A 22018-nucleotide genomic window follows, 5' to 3' on the forward strand; every position below is an offset into this window, starting at 1 on the left:
ACAACAAAAAAAACCAGTGCTACTCTGCTGGCTGACACATGTTCCAGGCAGCAAGTCCTCACAGGAGACCTTCTCTTTCCTCTCCCCATCACCTTGTAAACTAGATCAAGATGGACGAGACACTATAGTCCAACATCTCTCTTTGTCATCTCTCTTCCCATTTCACTGATCAAACACCCTGGAAAACCCAGGCCATACACAGAGGTCTCTGTCCAACTTTCTGCCTTTTATGGACCCACCACCCTGTCTTCCATTTCAGTGTGAACATGGAAATGTCTGAGTGGCTCCAAGATCCTAGTATCTATAAAGGGTTTGGGACATGGGGTTCAAAGCTAGCTTATCATTCTTGATTTCAGCTTCCACTTGGCATTTTATTAAAACCTTGGGATACCCTTGTGAATTAATCTGTCGATTTTTAAAATGGGGTTGTATGAGATGAAGCTTTCTGAGGATTACTTCTCTTTTATTTCTAGAGAGTTAGGAAGAAAACAAAAAGTACTCTACTAATTTCACCTCTCCTGTGGGACACACTGTGGAACCTGGCATACTTCCTGATCACAGCAGAACACATGATCTTTACTGCTGGATTGTGAAGACACACAACAATGGAGGAAAAGGAAAGGTAGTCATTTACAAATTTTACTTGGGATCCTATCTCCTGTTGGCACTGGATCAGTGAAAGGAAGACAGTGAAGACATAAAAGGGGTTGGTTCAAATCATAGGTTATTTCAAAAGAATTTCCAAACACTAAGGTTAAAATGTGTTAACTTTAGACATAGATAACAGTGTTTATCTATTTGTAGCAAGTTTTCTCATCATCTCTCATATTCCCTGTGCACTCCTAGCCCACGAATCACCACACAGGTTAGGAAACTGAGATTCAGAGGGGAAAACTGGCCCAAAGATCACAGGATTTTTTTTGTTAGTAAGTTTTTTTATTGTAAAAATACTGCTCAGAGGGGTTACAGTTACATGAGCAAGGTAATGAGTACATTTCCTAACAAGCATTGTTGCCTCCTCCTTTGTTTTTCCCCTACCATCCTTTCCCTCCCACCTCCTCAACTACACTCCCACCTAGCCCACTCCCCCACCTAAATTGTAAAGTTTTTTTTCAACAGTGTCTTGTACATCTCATTGTTGCAATGGGTCCACCTGTATTCCTATTTAAACATTTTGTTTTTTTCCTTCCCCTCCCCAAATTATGCCAACATCAAATACAGTGAAAACAGAGTTATACCATGGGGGAGAAACATAAAAAGCAACAAAAAAATCAAATGGTACATTATAAATACGTTAGGAACAATAGCAAGAAAGACAAGAACACTGTGTTCCTATCTTGGTGTTCATTTAGCTTAACATCATCTTATCTGGCCATTTGTACATAGCTTTTGACCTTTTCTGCTTGTCCCAGACATATACTAGTTATTGCAAATAAGGGAAACCATGGAACCTATATTTCTTTGGGCCTGGCTTTGGGCCAAGTCTTTCCATTTCCTAACAAATGATGCAATGTCATTTTTCTGATGGGGGCATAGAATTCCATTGTGTGTATGTATATATATATATATATATATATATATATATGTGTGTGTGTGTGTGTGTGTGTATGTATGTATATGTATGTATATGTATATATGTATGTATACATACATACATATATACATACATACACACACATATATATATAGGATCAAGATCACAGGATTAACAGGCCAACTCTAGATTAAGGCTCAACTCTAGATTTAAGCCCCAGTCACACAGATGTGCACACACATATGCGTGCGGCTCATGTACACACACACACACACACACACACACACACACAGTGCTGATGCATCACACATCAGTATTGCCAGTTTAGCACCAGCTCCACTTACTTACCTTTTGGAGCAATGAGCTTCACTGCCATGCTGCCAACCAGGCATTCCTTCAGCATGGATTCATAATTGACCCAACAGTGAACCTGGGATGAAGATAAATGACAGACAAACAACGTAACTCCACAGGCCACTCCTACTGACCTGTGAGCAAACCCAAAAGAAACCTTCTTAAGCCACTTTGAAGTTGATTCAATTAGCCAGAAAGGAGAAGAAAATGGCAAGCATGAGACAGTGGAGGGCTGCATCTGCAAAGACTGTATGCACACTCAAAGTCTGATCCTTTTCTCTGGTGTCCAGTTATCTTCATTAGAATACTAAAATGATATTTTTGAATGTAATGATGATGAATTGGGCAATGGGTAAAACCACTGGCTAAATTTTAGTATTCACCAAAGCAGTAGCCCAAAACTATACTAGCATCATTATATTTGTTACCATCATAAACTTATGGATAGAATTTAAGAATACTCTTTGCAAAGTTGAAAAAAAGTAATTTACTGTAATCTGATCCTTTAATATGTGTCTTTTCCATAATCTCTGTGACAAAATAGAAACACTCTTAAATTATGATGGTCATCTTGAGGAAAGATGCATAAATAATCTATTGGTTTGCAAATGAATGGAGCTTTCTCCAATTGGTAAATAAGCCAGTTTTTCAGACTTGTATTTAAACAACATTTTCTTTAAAATGAAGTAAGATTATTCATTCAAGGGTAACAACTGGTAGTACTTGTCAGACACTGCTGAGGGGAATTAAATTTAAACATTTCTGAAAGTCACCTTCTCAATAAGCATTAAACATCTTAAAATATATAGCTACTTCACTCAGACCTGGGAATTTGTCTGAGAAGATATCTACATACACAGAAAGATGCAAGTTACCAGGCTATTCATACCATAGCACCGTTTAAATTAACAAAATACTAGAAAAATCTAAATGTGAAAATATCAATAAAGGAAAACCTTAATATACTATTTAGTCTAATATCTAAACAAAAACAAAATCAGGTCAAATGATATTGACATAAAAATCTTTGATATATTAAATACATAAAAAAACAGGCACATTTCCTAGGATAAAATGACACTTCACTTTCCAAATATCTATGCAGAATCACTGAGATGTGAATCAGTGCCTCTGGAAGCAGAGGGATGGGAGGGGAGCAGGGAGACGGAGGAAGGTGTTGAAGAAGGCCAAGGAACTCATGGAACTATAACTATACCTCATGGGACTGCTCTGAAGCAGCCGGCACTTACATTCTTCCAAAGCAGAATTGCTGCTCTGACATGCAGTGAGTCTGGCCCCTGGGGCCTGTGGAGAAGCCCATGAGAGGAGCGGAGAGATTGACAGGACCAACAGAGGAGCAGAGAGGTGGAGAGACTGGGAAGTTGGTGGAGAGGCAGGTGGAGAGGCAGGTGGAGGAGCTGAGAAGCCTATAGAGAGCTGTGGGAAGGAGGGAAAGGAAAAAAAATCCACCCCTTGAAGGATGCAGCTGCTTCTAATTCTGAGGTAGCTGCATAAATGACTACTAAAACACCTTTGCTACCTTTAATCATGCCTCCATGGATTTTCTCACTTGCAGGGTATTACATTTGGAGGCCCCAGCAAGATAATCCATCTGGACAGCATCAGACTGTGGCCCCTGGGAAAGCCCCTTGGTAGGTGAGTGTCTCAGCCCTCAGGGGTGAGAGCCTCCCTCGAGTATCTTATTCCTAAGGACCAACGTGGACAGGAGTCATTTGGAAACCCTCCAGGGGTGAGTCTGGGTAGGCCTGCATCTGGGGAGACTCAATGAAAAACTGGACGCAACACTACTTCCTGAGTCTGAGGCCGGGATGAGACGTCACTCATGCCTCCTGGGGCTTCCTTGAGAAGCCACCTGAGACTGCTTTGAGAAGTTATCTGGAGCTCTCTTGAGAAGCCATTCGGGGCTTCCTCAAGAGTTATGTGGGACATGTGGGTTAGGTATCTGTGGCTACTTGACGGTTGGTTTGTTACTATTTCTATCTGTGTCCTGTATACTCTTCCACTTATTCCTTTTTTCCAGGATGGGACAAGGAGCCTCTGTGTCTTCACCCCTGGAATGTACGATTAATAACTTTTTTTCTTTTAAACAAAAGGCATCACAGCTTGGATATTCCTGTAATCCTTATCATCTCAAGACCCTCTACAAAGTAGAGTGGCCATCTTTTCATGTTGGATGGCCATATGAAGGAACTTTTGACCTCCCCACAGCATACAGGGTTCAGCAAGTGATTTTGGGAAATCCTGATCAGGTCCCCTATATTACAGTTTGGATTGACTTGATAACTAACAAGCCTCCTTGGCTGGGTAAGTATTTAAAACAATGCCCTAAAGTTCTTGTATACAAAACTGTAACTGAAAGAACTTTTCCCTTGATGTTACAGGATCTCCCAGAAGACCCACTGGTGTACTCTCTCTTTTATTCTGTGCTATCAGTGCCTCCGATGTTTAGTCCCCCCATACCAGGAGTGATTCCTTGTACCAACCTGAGGGTATGCCAATGGATCAGACCACAGCCCCCTTACTACCTCTGAGACCAGTGCCAATCCCTAGGGGAGACTATGGGCAGGCCCCCTTTCTGATGTACGTTCCTTTTACAACTAGCAACCTGTATAACTGGAAACAACAAAATCCATTCTTTTCTGACAAACCCCAGAGGCTCATCTCATTATTGGAGACAATACTCTTTACACACCAGCCCACTTTGGAGGATTGTCAACTTCTACAGGTGCTTTTCACCTCAGAGGAAAGAGAGCACATCCAGCAGTCCTGATGGTTCCCCTACTGATGATCCAGTCTGTCTGGAATGAGCCTTTCCCCTGAGTCGCTCAAGCTGGGACGACAACAGCAATGGAGGTAGGGAGGTACTTGCCAATTATCGCTAGACTCTGTTAGCAGGGATACAGGCAGTGGCTAGGAAGCCAACTAATTTATCTAAGGTGAGACTGTACAGCTCCCCAGTGAATCCCCTACTGTGTTCCTGGAATGGCTCTTTGATGCCTACAGGACCTATACACCTATACCTATAGATCCTCAGGTCCTAGAGAGTCTAAGAGCCCTAAATATGGCCTTCATTACCCAGTTTGGCCCCAGGTATTAGAAGAAAACTTCAGAGGTTAGAAAGTTTTGAGGGAAAGGTATTATCTGAGCTGATGGTGGCTGCCCAGCAGGTACAATGGTCATATCATTTGCAAATGGCAGTAGGGAACCCCTGAGACTAGACCAATGTGCTTATTTAAGCAAGCAAAACAGACACTGGTAAAAGGAATGTCCAAGGAGGAAAAAGATGGAGGCTCAGATTTTAAACCTAGAAGAGGATGCAGAATGATGGGGTCAGGGCTCTGTCCTCAACCCTCCAGAGCCCATGGCAACATTGCAAATAGGGGGCAAAAAGATAAAATTCCTCGTGGATACTGGAGCTGCTTATTCACTATTGAAAAAACCAGAAGGACCAATGACTAAACAAAGACTAAATGTCAACGGACCACTGGAAAGACTGAATCCTATCCATGGTCCCTGGCTAGAAAAACCAATCTGGAAAAAGAAATGAAAAAAAAAAAAAAAGAATCCTGATGGAGGCATAGAATTCCATTGTGTATATATACCACATTTTCTTGATCCATTCATCTAATGACATTGCTCCATTTGTTAGGAAATGGAAAAACTTGGAAAAAATTATATTAAGTGAAGTAAGCCAGGCCCAAAGAAACATAGGTCCCATGGTTTCCCTTATTTGCAATATCTAGTATATGTATGAGTCAAACAGAAAAGGTCAGATAATGTGATGTCAGGAAAATGAACCCTTAGATATGTATTTTAATGTTTTTTTCTTTCATGCATGTGTTTCTAAAGCATTTATAAGATTATCTCTTTGTTGCTTTGTATGTCCCTCCCCCACAGTATAACCCCTGCTTTCACTATATTTGATGTCAGTATAACTTGTGGTGGAGATGGGGAAAAACCAGTTGTTTAAGGATACAGGTGGACCTGTTGCAACAATGAGAAGTACAAGTTGTCATGTCCAAAACGAGCTTTACAATGTCGGGGGGGGGAGGGGAAGGGGAGCGGAAGGAGAAGGATTGGGATTGGGGGGGAGGGGGGAGGCTGGGAAGGGATGTGAAGGGTAAACAAAGGAGGAGGCTCCAATGCTTGGTAAGAAATGTACGCATTATCCTGCCCATGTAATTGTAACCCCTCTGTACAGTATGTTCACAAATAAAATAAAATTAAATTAAAAAAAAAGAATCCTTTCTCATCATTCCAGATTGCCTTATCCACTCCTAGGATGAGATTTATCAAAAAAATTAAAAGCCAAAATTTCCTTTCAAAGGAAAATGTGATATGGTCATTAGAGAAAGGTCCCTCAGTCTGTTGGTAACCTGTCCCTTGGAGAAGAATATATGTTGCTTCCCCCAGAAGAAAACAAAGAGCCTCAACCTTTACTGACTTACTTTCAAAACAAGGTTCCTGGGGTTTAGGCAGAGACTAACCCACCTGGGCTGCCAGTCCACTGGCCTCCCATCATGTCCAATTAACCAGTCAGGCAATGCTAATCAGAGTGAGACAATATCCCATGTATCAGCAGAGGCAAAGAAGGGGATTGCAGTTCACATTAAATGCCTGAGGAAAAATGGAATTCTTATCCTCTGTCACTCGCCTTGGAATACACCCCTTCTACCTGTGCATAAACCAGGCACCAATGACTATAGACCGGTGTAGGATTTGAGAGAAGTAAACAAGCGAGTGGAGCCCACCCACCCTATGGTACCTAATCCTTATATTCTTCTAAGCATGTTACCTCCAGAACAGCACATTACACCATCTTGGATTTAAAGGATGCTTTCTTCAGCCTGCCATTAGCCAAGGTAAGTCAGCTCATATTTGCCTTTCAATGGACAGACCCAAAGGGGGATTTTCTGGACAACTGACTTGGACCAGAATGCCATAAGGGTTTAAAAACTCCCCCACTTTATTTGATGAAGCCTTGAGCCAGGATCTTTTAAATTTTAGACAGTTACATCCTGAGACTACTCTATTACAATATGTTGATGACCTGTTACTGGCAGCTCAGACATATGAAGAGTGTTGGCAGGCCACAGAGGACCTTCTCATCACCTTGTACCAACTGGGATATCAAGTTTCTGTATAAAGGCCCAATTGTGTACCCAAAACCAACCTATTTGGGTTACCAACTGGAGAAAGGAAAGTGTATGCTCTCCTTCAACAGGATAGTGGCCATTTTGAGGATATCAATACCTCAGGTCAGGGAGCTGTGGGCTACTGCAGACTATGGATCCTCAGGTTTGTTGAGATTGTTAAACCACTCTATTCTAGCACATCAGGGGAGAAGGGCCCTTGGGATGAGGATAGGATGCCTTTGAAATGTTACAACAGGCTTTAATTTCAGCTCCAGCCTTGGCCTTGCAGGAGCTCCTTTTCAGCTCTTTGTGGAGAAACCAGAGGTATTGCCAAGGGAGTCCTGATCCAGACTTTGGGGCCTTGGAAAAGACCAATAGCCTACCTCTGTAAAAGACTGAATGCAGTGGCAACTGGCTGTCCATCTTATTTGAGAGCAATAGCCGCAACAACTAAACTGTAAAAGAGGCTGATAAACTAACTCTTGGACAAAACCTGCAGGTAACTGTGCTGCACTCAGTAGAAGCCTTGTTAGGAGCCATGCCTGCAAGGTGGCTAACAAATGCCTGAGTTGCACAGTATCTGGCCCAGTTACTGGATCAATCAAGAATCACCTTCATAAAGGTAAACATGTTCAACCCAGCTACTCTTCTCCCTGATGATGATCCCAGTGAGCCCATTCATGACTGTACTGAAATCCTGCAGAACATCAGTGGACTTCCGGAAGGCCTGACATTCCCCTGGCATCTCCTGATGAGGTACTGTACACAGACGGAAGTAGTTTTGTCAAAGATGGAATTTGGTATGCAGGGGCAGCCAGGTGTCAGCAGATAAAGTAATTTGGACAAAGGCCCTAAATCATGAGACCTCAGCTCAGAGAGCTGAATGGTTCTCACTCAAGCCTTGAGGTGGGCAAAAGGAAAAACAGTTAATATTTACACAGACAGCCAGTATGCTTTTGCTACAGCTCATGTTCACAGGGCCCTATACAAGGAAAAGAGGACTCTTAACTTCTGGAGGAAAATTTAAAAAAAAAATTGAGAAGACATTGGCTCCATTTGGCTTCCCCAAAAGGTGGCCATTATTCAGTGCAAGGGTCATCAAAAAGAAGAGACCCCTGAGGTTCAGGGAAACAATCCAGCTGATCAGGCAGCTGGTAAGGCTGCCCTCAAACCATTGGGACCTCTAGAGCTACTAGTTGTTATTAAGTCCTTGTCAGGGCTGCCAGAAAGTCCTAATTATTCAAAAGAAGATTTAGAACTTGAAAAGACCTTTCCTACTGAGACACTTCCCTCCAGATGCAGAAAGCTGCAAGATGGATGTATATTCGTCCCTCAAGCCCTGGTGCAGACCTTGGTTATACTGACACATCAGAACACTCATTTGGGGGAAACTCAACTGAGTCCATTATTGCAAAAACATTTCCTCATCCCCCATTTAAAAGACCTAGTCTCTGGTGTGATAGCCAGATGTGTAAGTTGCCAATAGGTAAGTGCTGGAAAGACAGAACATGTAGAAAGGGCGCTTAAACAAGGAACGTCATCTGGTGCATTTGGGGAAGTTAACTTCATGGAGGTAAAGCCTGGAAAGTATGGGTATCGTTATCTGTTAGTACTAGTAGAAAGTTTTTCAGGCTGGGTTGAGGCATTCCTGACAAATCTGAAACCACTCAGGTAACAGTTTAAAAAATTAGTCCATGATATAATTCCTCAGTCTGGCTTATCCTTAGCAGTGGGGTTGACAATGGCTTGGCTTTCACGTCCCAAGTTACTCAATTATTGGCTAAGGCCCTAGAAATAAATTGGAAGTTACACTGCATTTATAGACTTCAGAGTTCAAGACAGGTGGAAAGAAGGAATAGGACCTTAAAGGAAACTTTAAATAAATTACAGAGACTGACCCTGACTGGATAAGCCTCCTCCCATTTGCTCTCTTCTGAGGAAGATACACCCCTTATGTTAGGGACTCACCACCTTGTAAAAATTCATGGCAGACCACCCCCTTTGGTTCCTAATCCTGGGGAAACTACATTAACAGAAATGTCTAACCACAACATTGTAGAGTCTCTGCAGGCTTTGCAGCATGGTCTTTTGCGTGACTATCCTTTGGTAGCTGAGGCCCACCGACCTTCTAAGGAAAACTACACCCACTCTTTCTTGCCTGGACAGCTGGTGTGGGTAAAAAGACATCATGCTCCTGAATTGGAGTCCAAGTGACAAGGACCTTACTCGGTAGTGCTAACTACACTACAGGAAAACAGCATTGGATCCATTACTCTCAAGTGAAACATGCAGTGGAACAATATCCAGAGAGAGCAGCAAGATGGACTCTTCAGAGATACTCAAAGGATCCCCTAAAGATAAGACTTACCAAGTGTTAATGCGTTTCTATGTTACTTCTCCTTGTTTTAATGTGATACCATGGGTGAGCTTTTCTACCAACACCTTTGTGCAGGCGGCCTGTTATTTGTTGGATTTGCCATATTCTAAGTCTATTCTATGGAAGGGAGAAGGGAAGAGCTTAGAATCTGGCCTAAAAGAGGGGTGTAAAAATCAATTATTTGATTGGACTGGAAAACCAGTGTGAAATGTGAGAACCAGCCATGCTCCACCCCCTTCCCCACTGCTGGCAGGGCCGGGTGTCAAAGGAGGGCTACTGTATATGGAGGGACAGGAGTTCTAGGGAAAGAGAGGGAAAAAAGGGCCTGCAGAGTAAAGAGAAGGGATAGACAAAATAGCAGAAAGGGAAGAGCCAAACATACTTCATGGACCTGTAGGAGAGGTGCCTGAGGCCCAAGGTGAGTCTAGCCCAAGGGGCCTGTAGAGGCCCATGAGAGACGCCTGAAGCCCACGGTGCATCTGTCATATGGGGCCCAGAGCCAACGGAGAGGCCCCGAAAGGAGCAGAGAGGACAGTAGGGCCAGAAGGCCGGCAGGACCAGGAGAAATGCGGAGAGGCTGGCAGAGGAGCGAAGAGGCAGAGAGGCAGGAAGAGGCACAGAGGACAAGAGGCTGTTAGAGGGACTGGTGGAGGAGTTGAGAGGCTTGCTGAGAGCTGTGGGAAGGAGGGAAAGGAGGGGGGAAAGGAAGAAAAAAACTCACCCCCTGGAGGTTGCAGCTGCTCCTAATTCTGAGGCAGCTCAGGATAGGGCAGCTGCATAATCCACTAATATTCCTTTGTTACCTTTAACATCTGTGGATTTTCTCGCTTGCAGGGTAATACAGCAGGGCCTGCCAGGGTTGCAGAGCCTGGGGGAATTGAAGGGCCAGCAGGGGTTGTGGGGCCTGCTGGGGCTGCAGGGCTTGCCAGGCATGCTAGGGCTGCAGAGCCTACTGGGCTGCACAATCAAAAGACAGATGCAAAAGACAGATACAAAATGCTTGGCTCACCAAACAGGAAGCTTTTGATGCTGGAACTTAATTTGCACCGCCACAATGGGATCTGATTGGGACTAACAGGAGCCATCTAGTAGTAGTCAGGTAGAAAATCTTATCCCCAGATATTCAGAGCCATCCTCCCCTTCCTCCAAGGAAAGACTCAAGTATTTCTCATCTATTTTAGGCATGACCTCAAAACAACCATTCATCTATGTGCCTTCTTGACACACTTATGAATCACCTATTATAACTGAGTACTCACTGTGTGTCCACTACTGAGTACTACTCGGTATTCACTGAGTATTCACTCTGAGGTCCAAAATGCTCAAGAGCAACAAGGAAGCTCCATGGACCTGTGGGCTCCAGACACCACATCAAGTATTCACAAATGAGCAGAACTGGGTTAAAGCCCTCATGCAGCAGCTTTGGGTATTTTATGTTCACGTTTGAGTTCCCAAGTACTGACAAAGCCGAAGAAGGGTGACTGGTCTGGAACTGCACAAAGATGAACTCATCCCCAATGAGAAAGGCTTCTCAGCCATCAATCAGGAGGCTGGGTTAGCATAGAAATAAGACAGACATGGGCTGGGAAGGTGGCTCAGTGGTAGAGTGCTTGCCTTGCATGCATGAGGCCCTGGGTTCAATTCCTCAGCACCATATAAGCAGAAAGAGTCAGAAGTGGTGTTGTAGCTCAAGTAGTAGAGCGCTAGCCTTGAGCTGAAGAGCTGAGGGACAGTGCCCAGGCTCAGAGTTTAGGCTCCACGACCAACAAAAAAAAAGAAAGAAAGAAAAGAAAAGAAATAAGAGAGACAAGACACAGCTAAGCCAACTCCATACTCGCTGCAGCCAAGGGTGCCATCCAACAAACCCACAGGCAGCTACCAGAGGCCCTGCCAGGAACCCAGGCTGCAAGCACCATCAATCACATAGACAGTCCCCCTGAGGACAAGCCTAGAGAATGATTCTGTTTGTCATACTCTCTACCTTGAACCTTCCTTGCCCAGGTGAGGAAATCACAACATCACTTTCTCAGCAAGACTGCCACGTGGATCTCATAAGCACAAAGACTGACCATCAGGAAAGAAAATAATCCCAACTTCCCAGAGGAGGAAATGCATGACAAGGCCTGAACATGTTTAAATGAGACACATCTCATACTAATGTTGATCCTGCCATCAATCCCAATGTTCCCTCCCGGGAACTTTATTGAAGAATCTAGAGCAGGCTTCCTCAATTAGAAGGAACATCCAGGACTCTGGCACATGACCTGAGCCCCTCCAGCTTGACCTTGGCACTTCATCTCTCCTCCCCTCCATCCACGCAGAAGCAGGACCTGGGAACTGGGAGAGACATGCTGTCCTCTATTCTCCCACTCCCCAATGTGTAACTCTGATCTCTCCACTTCCTCCTCTCCTCAATGTGTGACTGCAATGTGAGTCTGGCTTTGCCATCTGAAAAATGGCCAATAGGACTAGATGACAACCACAGATTCCAGCTGTCTCCACTTGCAATTCTATAGGGATATAGAAGGTGTGCGGTACCTGTTAGCCTGCTGGAAGTCATAAAGCTGCAACTGAGGGAGGGCAGCAAGCTTACCTGTTGCCTAGGCTTGAAGAGCGACTGAAATCTCAAAGTCCCTCTTGAGGGCTGAGTGCTTCCTGGAGAAAGTCACAAAAGAGCTCAGCCTCCATAAAGGGCACATCTGGGTGGACCAGAGGTAGACATCTCAAGAGCAAAGTGTGTCCCAAGCAACTATTCAGAAGCCTTCCTTGAACTCTTTTTTTTTTTTTTTTTTGGCTGGTCATGGGGCCTGAACTCTGGGCCTGGGCACGGTCTCTCAGCAATTCAGCTCAAGGCTAGGGCTCTACTACTGGAGCCACAGTGCCACTTCCAGCTTTTTCTGCTTATGTGGTGCTGAGGAATCAAACCCAGGGCCTCATGCATGCAAGGCAAACAGTCTACCACTGAGCTACCTTCCCAGTCTCCTTTGAACTCTTAACTCACAGAAAATAAGGGGCCTATATTCTGATGTCATTCAATTCCTTTGAATGGTTCCTAAGTGCTTCCTTACAAATTTCTATAAACCCACCAGCTCATTCTCACTCCAAATCTCCACAAGCAAGGCCATTAGGACTCAGTAAGTGGTGGGAAATTAGGATACTTCCACACAACAGTGTTACCTATACCATAATACTTCATATGTTCCTATAAACCACTTCTCATCTACATAAATTATTCTTTTAATGCCATTTGAAAATAACACTTGCAAATAGACTAGATACTATAATGGGCAAAAAAGGCAATTGAAACACTAAATGTGTATTACCAAATTCATATTATCAGTGTTTACATGACTCACATCAAAATGGTGACATCTTAAAATGTATTCCTTTTAAGAGATAGATTTATCAATAAATTATTATATGTCTTTAATACTCTGGTTAGTATAATTAAATGTTAGTCTAGTAATTAGCTTATTATAGGATCTTTCTCCATTAGCTTTTATTAATAAAAGCATCAAAATTCAGTCATTAACAGGCCAGTTATTAATTACATGATATGAGTTTTAGGATGAAAACTTGTAATAATTAGTTTGATTTATAGCAAAGTTATATGACACAGTAAAACCAGCTACTTTATATTTTGGCCTTGTGTGAACTTCCCATAGTGAAAAAGGAGATATTTTAGTGATGAAAAGTACAATAAACTCTACTTTGGAACTTACTTTTCAAAAGGAAGAGAGAAAAATGTTTCTACAAAATTAAGGGCTAGCACTGATCCTAGGAAAGGCTTCTTGAAATCAAGGATGCCATGGACTTTCTAAGTAAAATCTTCATCCCCACCATGGACAAAAGACATACCTGCCCTGAGCCAGCTTTCTATCTATACCTGCCTCCCTCCTGGATCACTAATCTACTCAAACACCTAACAGCTGCATACTTTCTCATAATCCCTCACCTTAGAAATAACCCAAGAGTTCATAGTAGTCCTTAAAATCCCCAGTAAAATAACCTCTGAAAATAATCTAGACTGTTTTCCTGATTGAAGAAGCAGAGAAGCCAGATTATCACCCTACTACTTTGAGCCATAGCTCCACTTCCTCTGGATTTTTAATCACAATGCAAACATAATCAACTTGTGACAATCTCAAATATTAGCTTGATCATTTAGTGAAGGCAAAAAAAGAATCCACCAAGTTAGGCATTGGTGGCTCATGCCTATAATCCTAGCTACCTAGAAGGCCCTGAGTTCAAGCCTCAAGACTGACAAAAAAAATCCAGCAAAGTAAATACCCAGTATTGATTGGATAAATACTTTGGCTGAATGTGTACCAACATGTATCTCTTAGTAACTCGCTCCCCAATTCAATTCCTGCCGGGGTTCCAAACTTTAGGAGCAGATTGGGGTTCAGGTAATGCCATAGGGTGTTTCAGCACTCTCCTGCTCTCTATGACCACATGATGCCATCTGCTCTGTTACAATGCAACAGGCTGAGGCTTCTGACTCTTGAGCTTCCCACACTCTTAAAACTGTATTATAATTGACACAGATAGTGTCTGTGGTGTTCTGTTCAACAACGCAGTCTACAGTAAGATGGCAGCAATGGTGAACAAAATTGTTCTCAATTCCCAAGGATGCTGCTACTTAATTTCCCCAGGCCATTTCTTCTTATAAGTGTCCCATGATCCTCACACAGAAACAAACAAAAACAAAAAGTCAAAACAGCTCAAATCTCCATCCCACAACCTGTAATATATCAGTACACATTAACTACTTCCTCAATTCAAAGCAAAATTGTATAAAATACAACACTGTCTACATTGTACAGATGCTTTCTTTGAATATGAGGAAATGAACTTCTTAGTTTAAACACAGTGATCTTTAAATGGTTTCAAATTGTATAATCCAAAGGCAGTAGACCATTGCTTCTTCTGTAAACATTTCTGAATCTGTTCTGGACCTTGGTGGGGGAGGGGTCAAAGTCTGCATCTACTTTTGTGCTCTGAGTGCTGCAGCACACCCTCCAGAAGCTCTGCTGCTGCTGCTGCCATCAGGCACACGTTCTTATACACTTTAGCATATTCCTCACTCATGTTGACATCAGGGCGCCTTACTTTTCTGGGCTTCCCCAATCCTGTGCTATATGGTTCATTATAATCCTGGACAGCCATGTCAGTGAACTGGTACTGGGCTTCTGTGTGGAATACCCTGATCTCTGAGACCACAGCATCTGAATGGTTTGGGGAATGTCAGTGTCACAGTCCACACCTTTCTCTCTGATGTCATCAATAAGGATGCTGATCACAATGAACATCCTCACATGGCCAATCCAAGCACTACAGTGAACCACAACAGGACCTGCATCCATGTGGACCTCTTCCAGCAAGTCTAACATGCCTCCGGAGTCACTGGGCATCCCAGGATCCAGCTAAGTGTCATGCCAGATCACTCTCTTGTCCAATTGTGACAGCTGGAGTTCTCCAAGTATGTAGTCATGAGCCACACATTTTTTTGAGTCTCTAAACACACACGACCCTCTATTCTCAGAGCACACTGAGTCAGTCTTACACACGTTTGCTCTTCTCTCTCTCCACTTCCTTGCTTGTCACAACAGGCACCAGGAGTTTCTCCTGGAACACCATCCACTGGAAGTGTTTCAGTGTGTTTTGCAGGCAGCCTTGCATGGCACTGTAACTCTTTTGGGGCTTTGAATTGTCGCACTTGGTCAAATTCAGGCATGAGGATGCTCACGTTGATGTCATCAGGAACCCACCTACTGGTGTCCCTTTGTGTAGGATGGCTTGGTATCATCAAAGGGCAGGAACTTTATGTATCTATTTTTGTTCTTATGTTGCCTCTCACCCTCTTTTTGGCCCTAGACAAGTTTGCATTCCTATTGCTGTAGTGCCTCAAATTCTTACCCCTCCATATACATTGTAGTAGTTCCTGTGTTCTGAATCTTGCTGTGGACTCCAGTTCTCATAATAGAAAGCATAAAGTCTCCAGGGTTACTTTTTCTGGGCCTTGCCAAAAAGCTGCCATCAACTCTCGTTGTCAGCGGGAGATTTCTGCCTCCATACCAGTAATGTTTGGGTTAAACCACCTTCAAGGTCCTCTGGACCTCATTCACATCAGGCTGGCCTAGGGAGGCCCACTTGGGACCATACATAGGGAGTGGGGGGGGGGCAGAACCAACTGGGTACATGCAGACCCTCCTTGATGCCTGTGGGATCGTGGGCTTTGTGCAACTGTCCTAATAAGCCCAGTGCTCCTCCTCTCCCACTAAACAACTCAACTCTTACAGAACATTTAGCATACCTAAGTCCAAGGGAAGATAATAATGTAGCTCATTATATTTCTATAAACTTATTCTCTGGCAGAGAACCAGATCTCTAATATTCTCATTTTGCCAGAGCTAGAGAAGTAGGAAAGACTTCATGAAGACATGCCCTACAGAGATGACTCATGAGGAATAATTGTAGTTTGCAAAAGTACAAATGCTATCTGGGAGTGGGTAGAAGAAAGAGGGGGGATGGGAGGTGGGAGAAAGGGGAGAGAGAGAGTTCCTGAGGGCCTGGAAGCTGACCCTGATCATTTTTGCTCCAGTCTAACAGCTACCACTTCATCTGCAGCTCCACTTCTGGCCTCTCTGCTGGTTACTCAGAGTTAAGAAATTTCTGAAATTCCTGCTGGGTAGGCTTCAAACTATGATCCTCAGATCTCAGCTCTCCTCAGTTGCTAGGATTACAGGTGTGAACCACTAGACCCAGCAAAGAAATTATTTTATAAAGTGCAATGAACGAAAAATGCAGATTGGTATGGTATACTAGAATATTTATCTTCTGGAGGGTAGGGAGAGAGTACAGAACTCAAGGGAAAGAGGGTAAGAAAGTGCAGCAGACACTGATGGAAGTGAACTGTACAAACTTGAGAGTGGAGATGGGAGGACTAGGAGAGAGTGAGGGAAGGAAAGACACTGTATGAAAAGAAATGTACTCATGACCTGACTCATCTAACTGGACTCTCTCTGTACACCTTTGTAGAAACCATTAAAAAAAGGATACAGACGGTTCAGAAAGGATAACCCTCATCAGTAAATAAATCACCTAGACCCATTCCCTGTGGCATATATATGTGTATACAAATATATATGTATATATATATATATATATATGTATATCTCCACCTCAGTGTCTGTATCATCTTTTCCCCCAAAGGATAGGGTCAATTGGGCAAGGTGTAGTGCCACAGGCCTCTAATCCCAGTTACTAGGGAAACAAGTACTGAAGATCACAAGCATACTTAGGACATTCCAGAAAAAGGGGAGACAGAGAGAAAGAAAACTATCACCAGGAAGTTATAAAGTCTCATCCAGTCAGGACTTAAACATTTTATGTCCCAACCTCTAGCAGGAGACTGAGTTGCCCCAGATGAATGTGAATCAAAATGTAGCTCTTAGATACAACTTTCCCCAGGAACCAACAAAAATATGCCAATTATATTATTCTGTGCTTTACAGATATTCTAACCCAACTGCCTCCTTTCCCTATAGGTCAGGCAGTATGTGCCCTTTGTCCATGCTCACCAAAGGCCATGTTAGTAAGGCCTTGATACTATTGCTCTTGGAAACCTCTACATCCTGAGCAATTAAAAAGTAACAAGAAAACAATTTAGAAACCAGACCTTTGGGACAACACTGCATTACATCAGCACCTAAGTAGTTTCTTTTTTGTAGCTCCCTTCTTTACCCTTATGCACAACTTCACCCAGGGCCTCTGAGCTAAATTTCTCATATATACATATGCATACATACAGACTACACACATATATATACACATTTATATGTATATGTATATATACATATATGTACCTACACACATTTATGTAATCATAACAAATAACATTGGCCCCCACAAAAGAAGCAAGGTTTCCTGGAGCTGAATTCCAGGTCTGAACAAGAAACGTCTAGCTGCAAACTGAAAAAGGTCAAAATGTAGAGATATTTTTCTATGAAACCAGTCGAAATAAGAATCATACCCCTCAGTTTTCAAAGCCAGGTCCTTTCACAGGAATTATGCATAGAGATGCAGAATATCATAAAGGTACATAAAGATTTCTTTTGTCTTAGCTCATGAATTGTAAAGTGAGGAACAACCCTTCCCTCCAGAATAAACTACTGAGCCAAGTCATACACTGTATGGTGGAGGACTTAAATACTCAATGCATATTTGTTTAGATTAATTCATATTCTTTTTTTTTTTTTGGTCGGTTGTGGGGTTTGAACTCTGGGTCTGGGCGCTGTCCCTCAGCTCTTCAGCTCAAGGCAAGCGCTCTACCACTTGAGCTACAGCGCCACTTCTGGTTTTCTGGTGGTTTATTGGAGATAAGAGTCACAGTCTTTCCTGCCCAGGCTGGCTTTGAAGCGCGATCCTCAGATCTCAGCCTCCTGAGTAGCTAGGATTACAGGCGTGAGCCACCAGCGCCCGGCTAGATTAATTCATATTCATGAAAATGAAACTTATCTTTCAGCCCGTCTTCCTTATATGGAATTTACCATTAAATAAATCATAGTACAAGTTAATCAAAAAATACCTATTCCATTGTGTGCGGCACTAAAAAAGTTACTAAGGAAAAATGGACATGAGCAAACATACCTGCATCAGTACTGAAACAAATCAATAGTCAAACCCGTGTGCAGCTGTCAGTTGCTGAAAACACCGCATTACACACAACTCTATACCCATTTTATCTTTTAACAGGGCTCAATAGCTAGCTCTATAGTAAAACCATCAATTACTCTAAGATCTCCCAGCATTGATTGGGGACATGAAGGTTAACAATACATTTTGGAGCTAATTGCCTCTCTGAATCATTTTTCTCATTAGAGGACTTGTCCATTTTCCACCCATTATAATCAAAGCCAGACTACAATCCCTCAGGCATCTCCATACCTGGAGAGCCCAATGCCAATCCACAATGGCTGAGCACACACTCAATAGTCTACATCTCATTGTGGATTCTATTTGAATGAAAGGAAAAGCTAGAGACCAAGACACACAGAGACCAGAACAGCAGCCACAGACAGTGCTGAGGACTGAAATGGCACTTACTTACTGTTTATTAGAAAAAATAAAAAACATTCCTTAGTTCCGAGCTGCAAGCATGGATCTCTCACCTGGGCCAGGCTGCCCCTCTCGCTGCCCTGCATGCCCTCTTCATTCACTGGTTCAGCATCTTGCATGATGGTTGACATTGCCCTATCCACGAAAGTAAGAAAAAGGATGACATCTCTGCTCTCTGAAATTTCTCATGAGTATTTTTCTCCCTTCTAAGAAACATACATCCCAGCCCCTTCCTCACACACAGTGTCTGTTCTAGTGCTTCAGAACTGCAATTCTGGGGGAAGAGAGTCACACAGTGTTATTTCGGCTCTAGCTTATTTATAAAGTATTCTAAACCCAAGGGAAAAAATATTTAGATTGGAAGACACAGAAAAAAAGCTTCTGTTCTCACTCATTTCTGTTAAGGATAAGGTGAAATGTTAAGGGTAAGGTGAAATCAGAAGCCTGACTCTAGCTGAAGAAGACATATCCTTTTGGGGTTTGCTACCCTGGCTTTTGAGTCCCTCTGTGTACTTGTTAGGAAGACCAGAAGATTCTTGTAATCCATTATATTGCAGAAATAGCCCCTCATTCAGGACAAATAACCTTCTAGACTTAGCAGAGAAAAAGAATTTAAAATGTTCCCTATTGCTTCTCCTTCTGAAAGTTATCAGAAGGTAAGAAATTCCTCCTTATCCCTAGCCTCAATTTCCCTAGGTGACCCTGAATGCCGGTTTACTAGAACACTGTTTGGTTTTTGTTAGACTCACTTCCAGCCCCATAATAGAAAGCTTTCCTTCAAGCCCATCTGATCAGTGTTAACACTTTCTCCCCTTGGACAGTAGTCTAGATCATTGGGATTGGAGTTCAAACACAGCAATTTTTCTTCTAAAATGCAGCAACATCTGATTCACTCATGCTTCTGAGACCCACACTAAGCATAAACCATGATTGTGAGCTTAGTCATCTGCAGTGGCTGATCTGTACCTCATCATATCAATGGCTCTCATTGGGGGATGAAGATTCAAGCCCAGGAGTTGAAGACCACCTCGGTAACATAGGAAGACCGAGTCTCAAAGATGAACACAGTTGTAGCACACTTCTCTACCAGAGGCTCTGGGGTTTTGATCCACAGTACTATAAAATAAAAATAACCCTAATGCATATGAAATTTTTACTAAGAATCATCACTTTTAATGCTGAAATCCCAATTTCCAATTTTTCTTTTGAATCACCAAACTTTAATCTACAAAAATATATAAAACTACCAGGTTTCTGTAGAGGAAGACCACGCTTTGTTGCCTAGCTCTGTGAAGTAACCTTGGCAGTAGGAAGCAATTTCAGGCCATTTCTTACCTTGACCCAAGGACATCAAAGACATGATGCCAGCTCCCATTGATTTTGCTAAGCTTCTCATCCATCTTGAAAGCTCTTGTCTTAATGCTGGCCCTTATCAACTTCTCACCCATTTGCTTCTTTTCACTTAGCAAGAATATATCCTCCATGCTGTCCTGGGAAGACATGAACACAGGAAGCTCCATTATTACGCCATTTCTTTTTTTGTGCAAGTATGAGAACTTGAACTCAGGGCCTGAGCACTCTTCTTGAGCTTTGTCTGTTAAAGTTGGTGCTCTGTCACTTGAGACAAAGCTACATTTCTATGGTTTTTGATGGCTAAATGGAGATTATTATCTGGAATGGCTTGGAACTTCAGTCTTCAGATCTCAGCCTTCTGAGTAGCTAGGATCACAGGATTGAGCCAGTAGTGTCCAGCTCAAAAACATTTCTTCCTTATTTACAAACATGTGGGTGGTCTCTTAATAATTTTTGTAATTGAAAATTTCTCATTATACCTGTTGGTTAACACAATCCCACAGGGAAAGACTAAAAAGTCAAGAAAGACCAACTAAGCAAATTTACAATATGCGTTAGTTGTTACTTTCTTAATGCAACAGCCTCTATGATTTTTCTCATGGATATCTTGTATGCTAATTTACTTGTGAGTCCACCAGTGGATATAACTCAGATTTCAATTAACTACAAGAACACCATTCTTGTTATTTGTATTGCTGAGCTACATTACATCTAAGGCCTAGTGACCATCTAAAATCTTCAGCTTCGCTATGGTTGACCTTGGGCAATAACTAGACTCCTTCAGTGGTGTGAAACACCAAGATACTTCAGGAGACAAAATCCCCTCTTCCTACCAGACTTGCCAACCCAGAGAAAGCAACTGTTCCCAATACATGCCCACCTATGAGTGGCTCACACCTCTCATCTCTCTGGAATCTTCTCTTTTCCCTCAGAAAGATGAAAAGTAGTTCAAAAGTCTCTACATCTGTTATAGGAAACAGCACTGTAACATGAAATTCTTAGGCATGAGGAAGGTGTCTTAACTACCCCCACCTGGATCCCCTTCTGAACTTCTTGATTGTTTCTTCAATGATGCTGTCTGATGTCTGGAGAACTGTTTTTCATCTGCACCAGACATCCACACAACTCCTCAATCCATGAATTGAGTCAGTCTTGAATATCCTCTGTGCTGATAGTCACCTGCATAGAAAAATGCATCTGGCTGTTGAGGATAGCCAACAAAAAAAAGTGCCCTTCCCTCCTAGTAACAGACTGTGAATTTCATTCATTGTAGTCAGCATCTTTAAGGACTTACATCTGTGTTTCTTTCTCTTAGAACTCTAGGATCTAGCATCATCAGATATTTTCATACCTTTGCTGAATGAACAACTTTAGCTGGCCAACAGGACTGACTTTTACCCATTGCACAACTATTACTACCAGGTTATATCAAACATTATAAACAAGAAAAGCTAAATATATTAAGCACCACATAAATTTATTGTTTTAATTTTTTGAATATTCATTTGCAAATGCTGAAAACCTGCTAATTTAATTCAGACTCAAACCTTTTCCCTTTTAAAAATTAATCAAATTCTTACATCATTAAGGCTGATGTCTCACTTACTGAAAAGCTATAATTCACATTAGGCTATGCATCAAACATTTATAATATAATGTATCAGGAAAATTACAGCCACATACATGATGGAGTATTAATACATAGCAAGACAGAAGAAACCCTAACCCAATGCCCATCTCTCATTTGATCCCATGCTCTTATGGTACAGGATAGACTTTGCCTGTAAATCATGGAAATGACAACTCAATCCAATCTGCTCCATACAGACTGACCCCAAAATTCCCAATGCTTCAATGATTAACAAACATCTCTAGCCAGCACACTTCAGTATAGGATCCTCCTCCTCACAAGGTTAAATGGGCTGATTTAATCCGTTTGAAAGTAAATACGCAAATCAGCCTAGATATAAAGTTCAAATGTATTTTGAGGTCCTAAAAATCTTGAAATACTTCCAGCTAAAAGGGGGCCATTTTAACACTCACTTCATTGATAGGGAAACAAAAGACATTTCCTTGTTATATATGAAACTTCTGAAGTCTCTGAGTAAAACAAGAGTACCAAAT

The 22018-nt window shown here is 42.3% G+C and overlaps 1 protein-coding gene across 1 annotated transcript in view; it reads right to left on the reverse strand.

The window, feature by feature from the left end:
- The window catches only part of LOC138820467 (lebercilin-like), a 70731-nt gene that overhangs the window by 37218 nt on the left and 11495 nt on the right, over window positions 1-22018 (reverse strand). Inside the window, exons 4-8 of the mRNA XM_070012153.1 lie at window positions 20927-21073; window positions 19877-20031; window positions 19508-19657; window positions 18595-18676; window positions 1883-1964 (exon numbers count right to left, since the gene is read on the reverse strand). Coding sequence (XP_069868254.1) covers window positions 21024-21073 — 50 coding nt within the window. The 3' untranslated portion in view covers window positions 1883-1964; window positions 18595-18676; window positions 19508-19657; window positions 19877-20031; window positions 20927-21023. The remainder of the gene's footprint in view (window positions 1-1882; window positions 1965-18594; window positions 18677-19507; window positions 19658-19876; window positions 20032-20926; window positions 21074-22018) is intronic.

The sequence above is a fragment of the Dipodomys merriami genome, unplaced genomic scaffold, assembly GCF_024711535.1.
Source record: "Dipodomys merriami isolate MVZ:Mamm:240054 unplaced genomic scaffold, mDipMer1.0.p SCAF_89, whole genome shotgun sequence".
NCBI classification, from domain to species: domain Eukaryota; kingdom Metazoa; phylum Chordata; class Mammalia; order Rodentia; family Heteromyidae; genus Dipodomys; species Dipodomys merriami.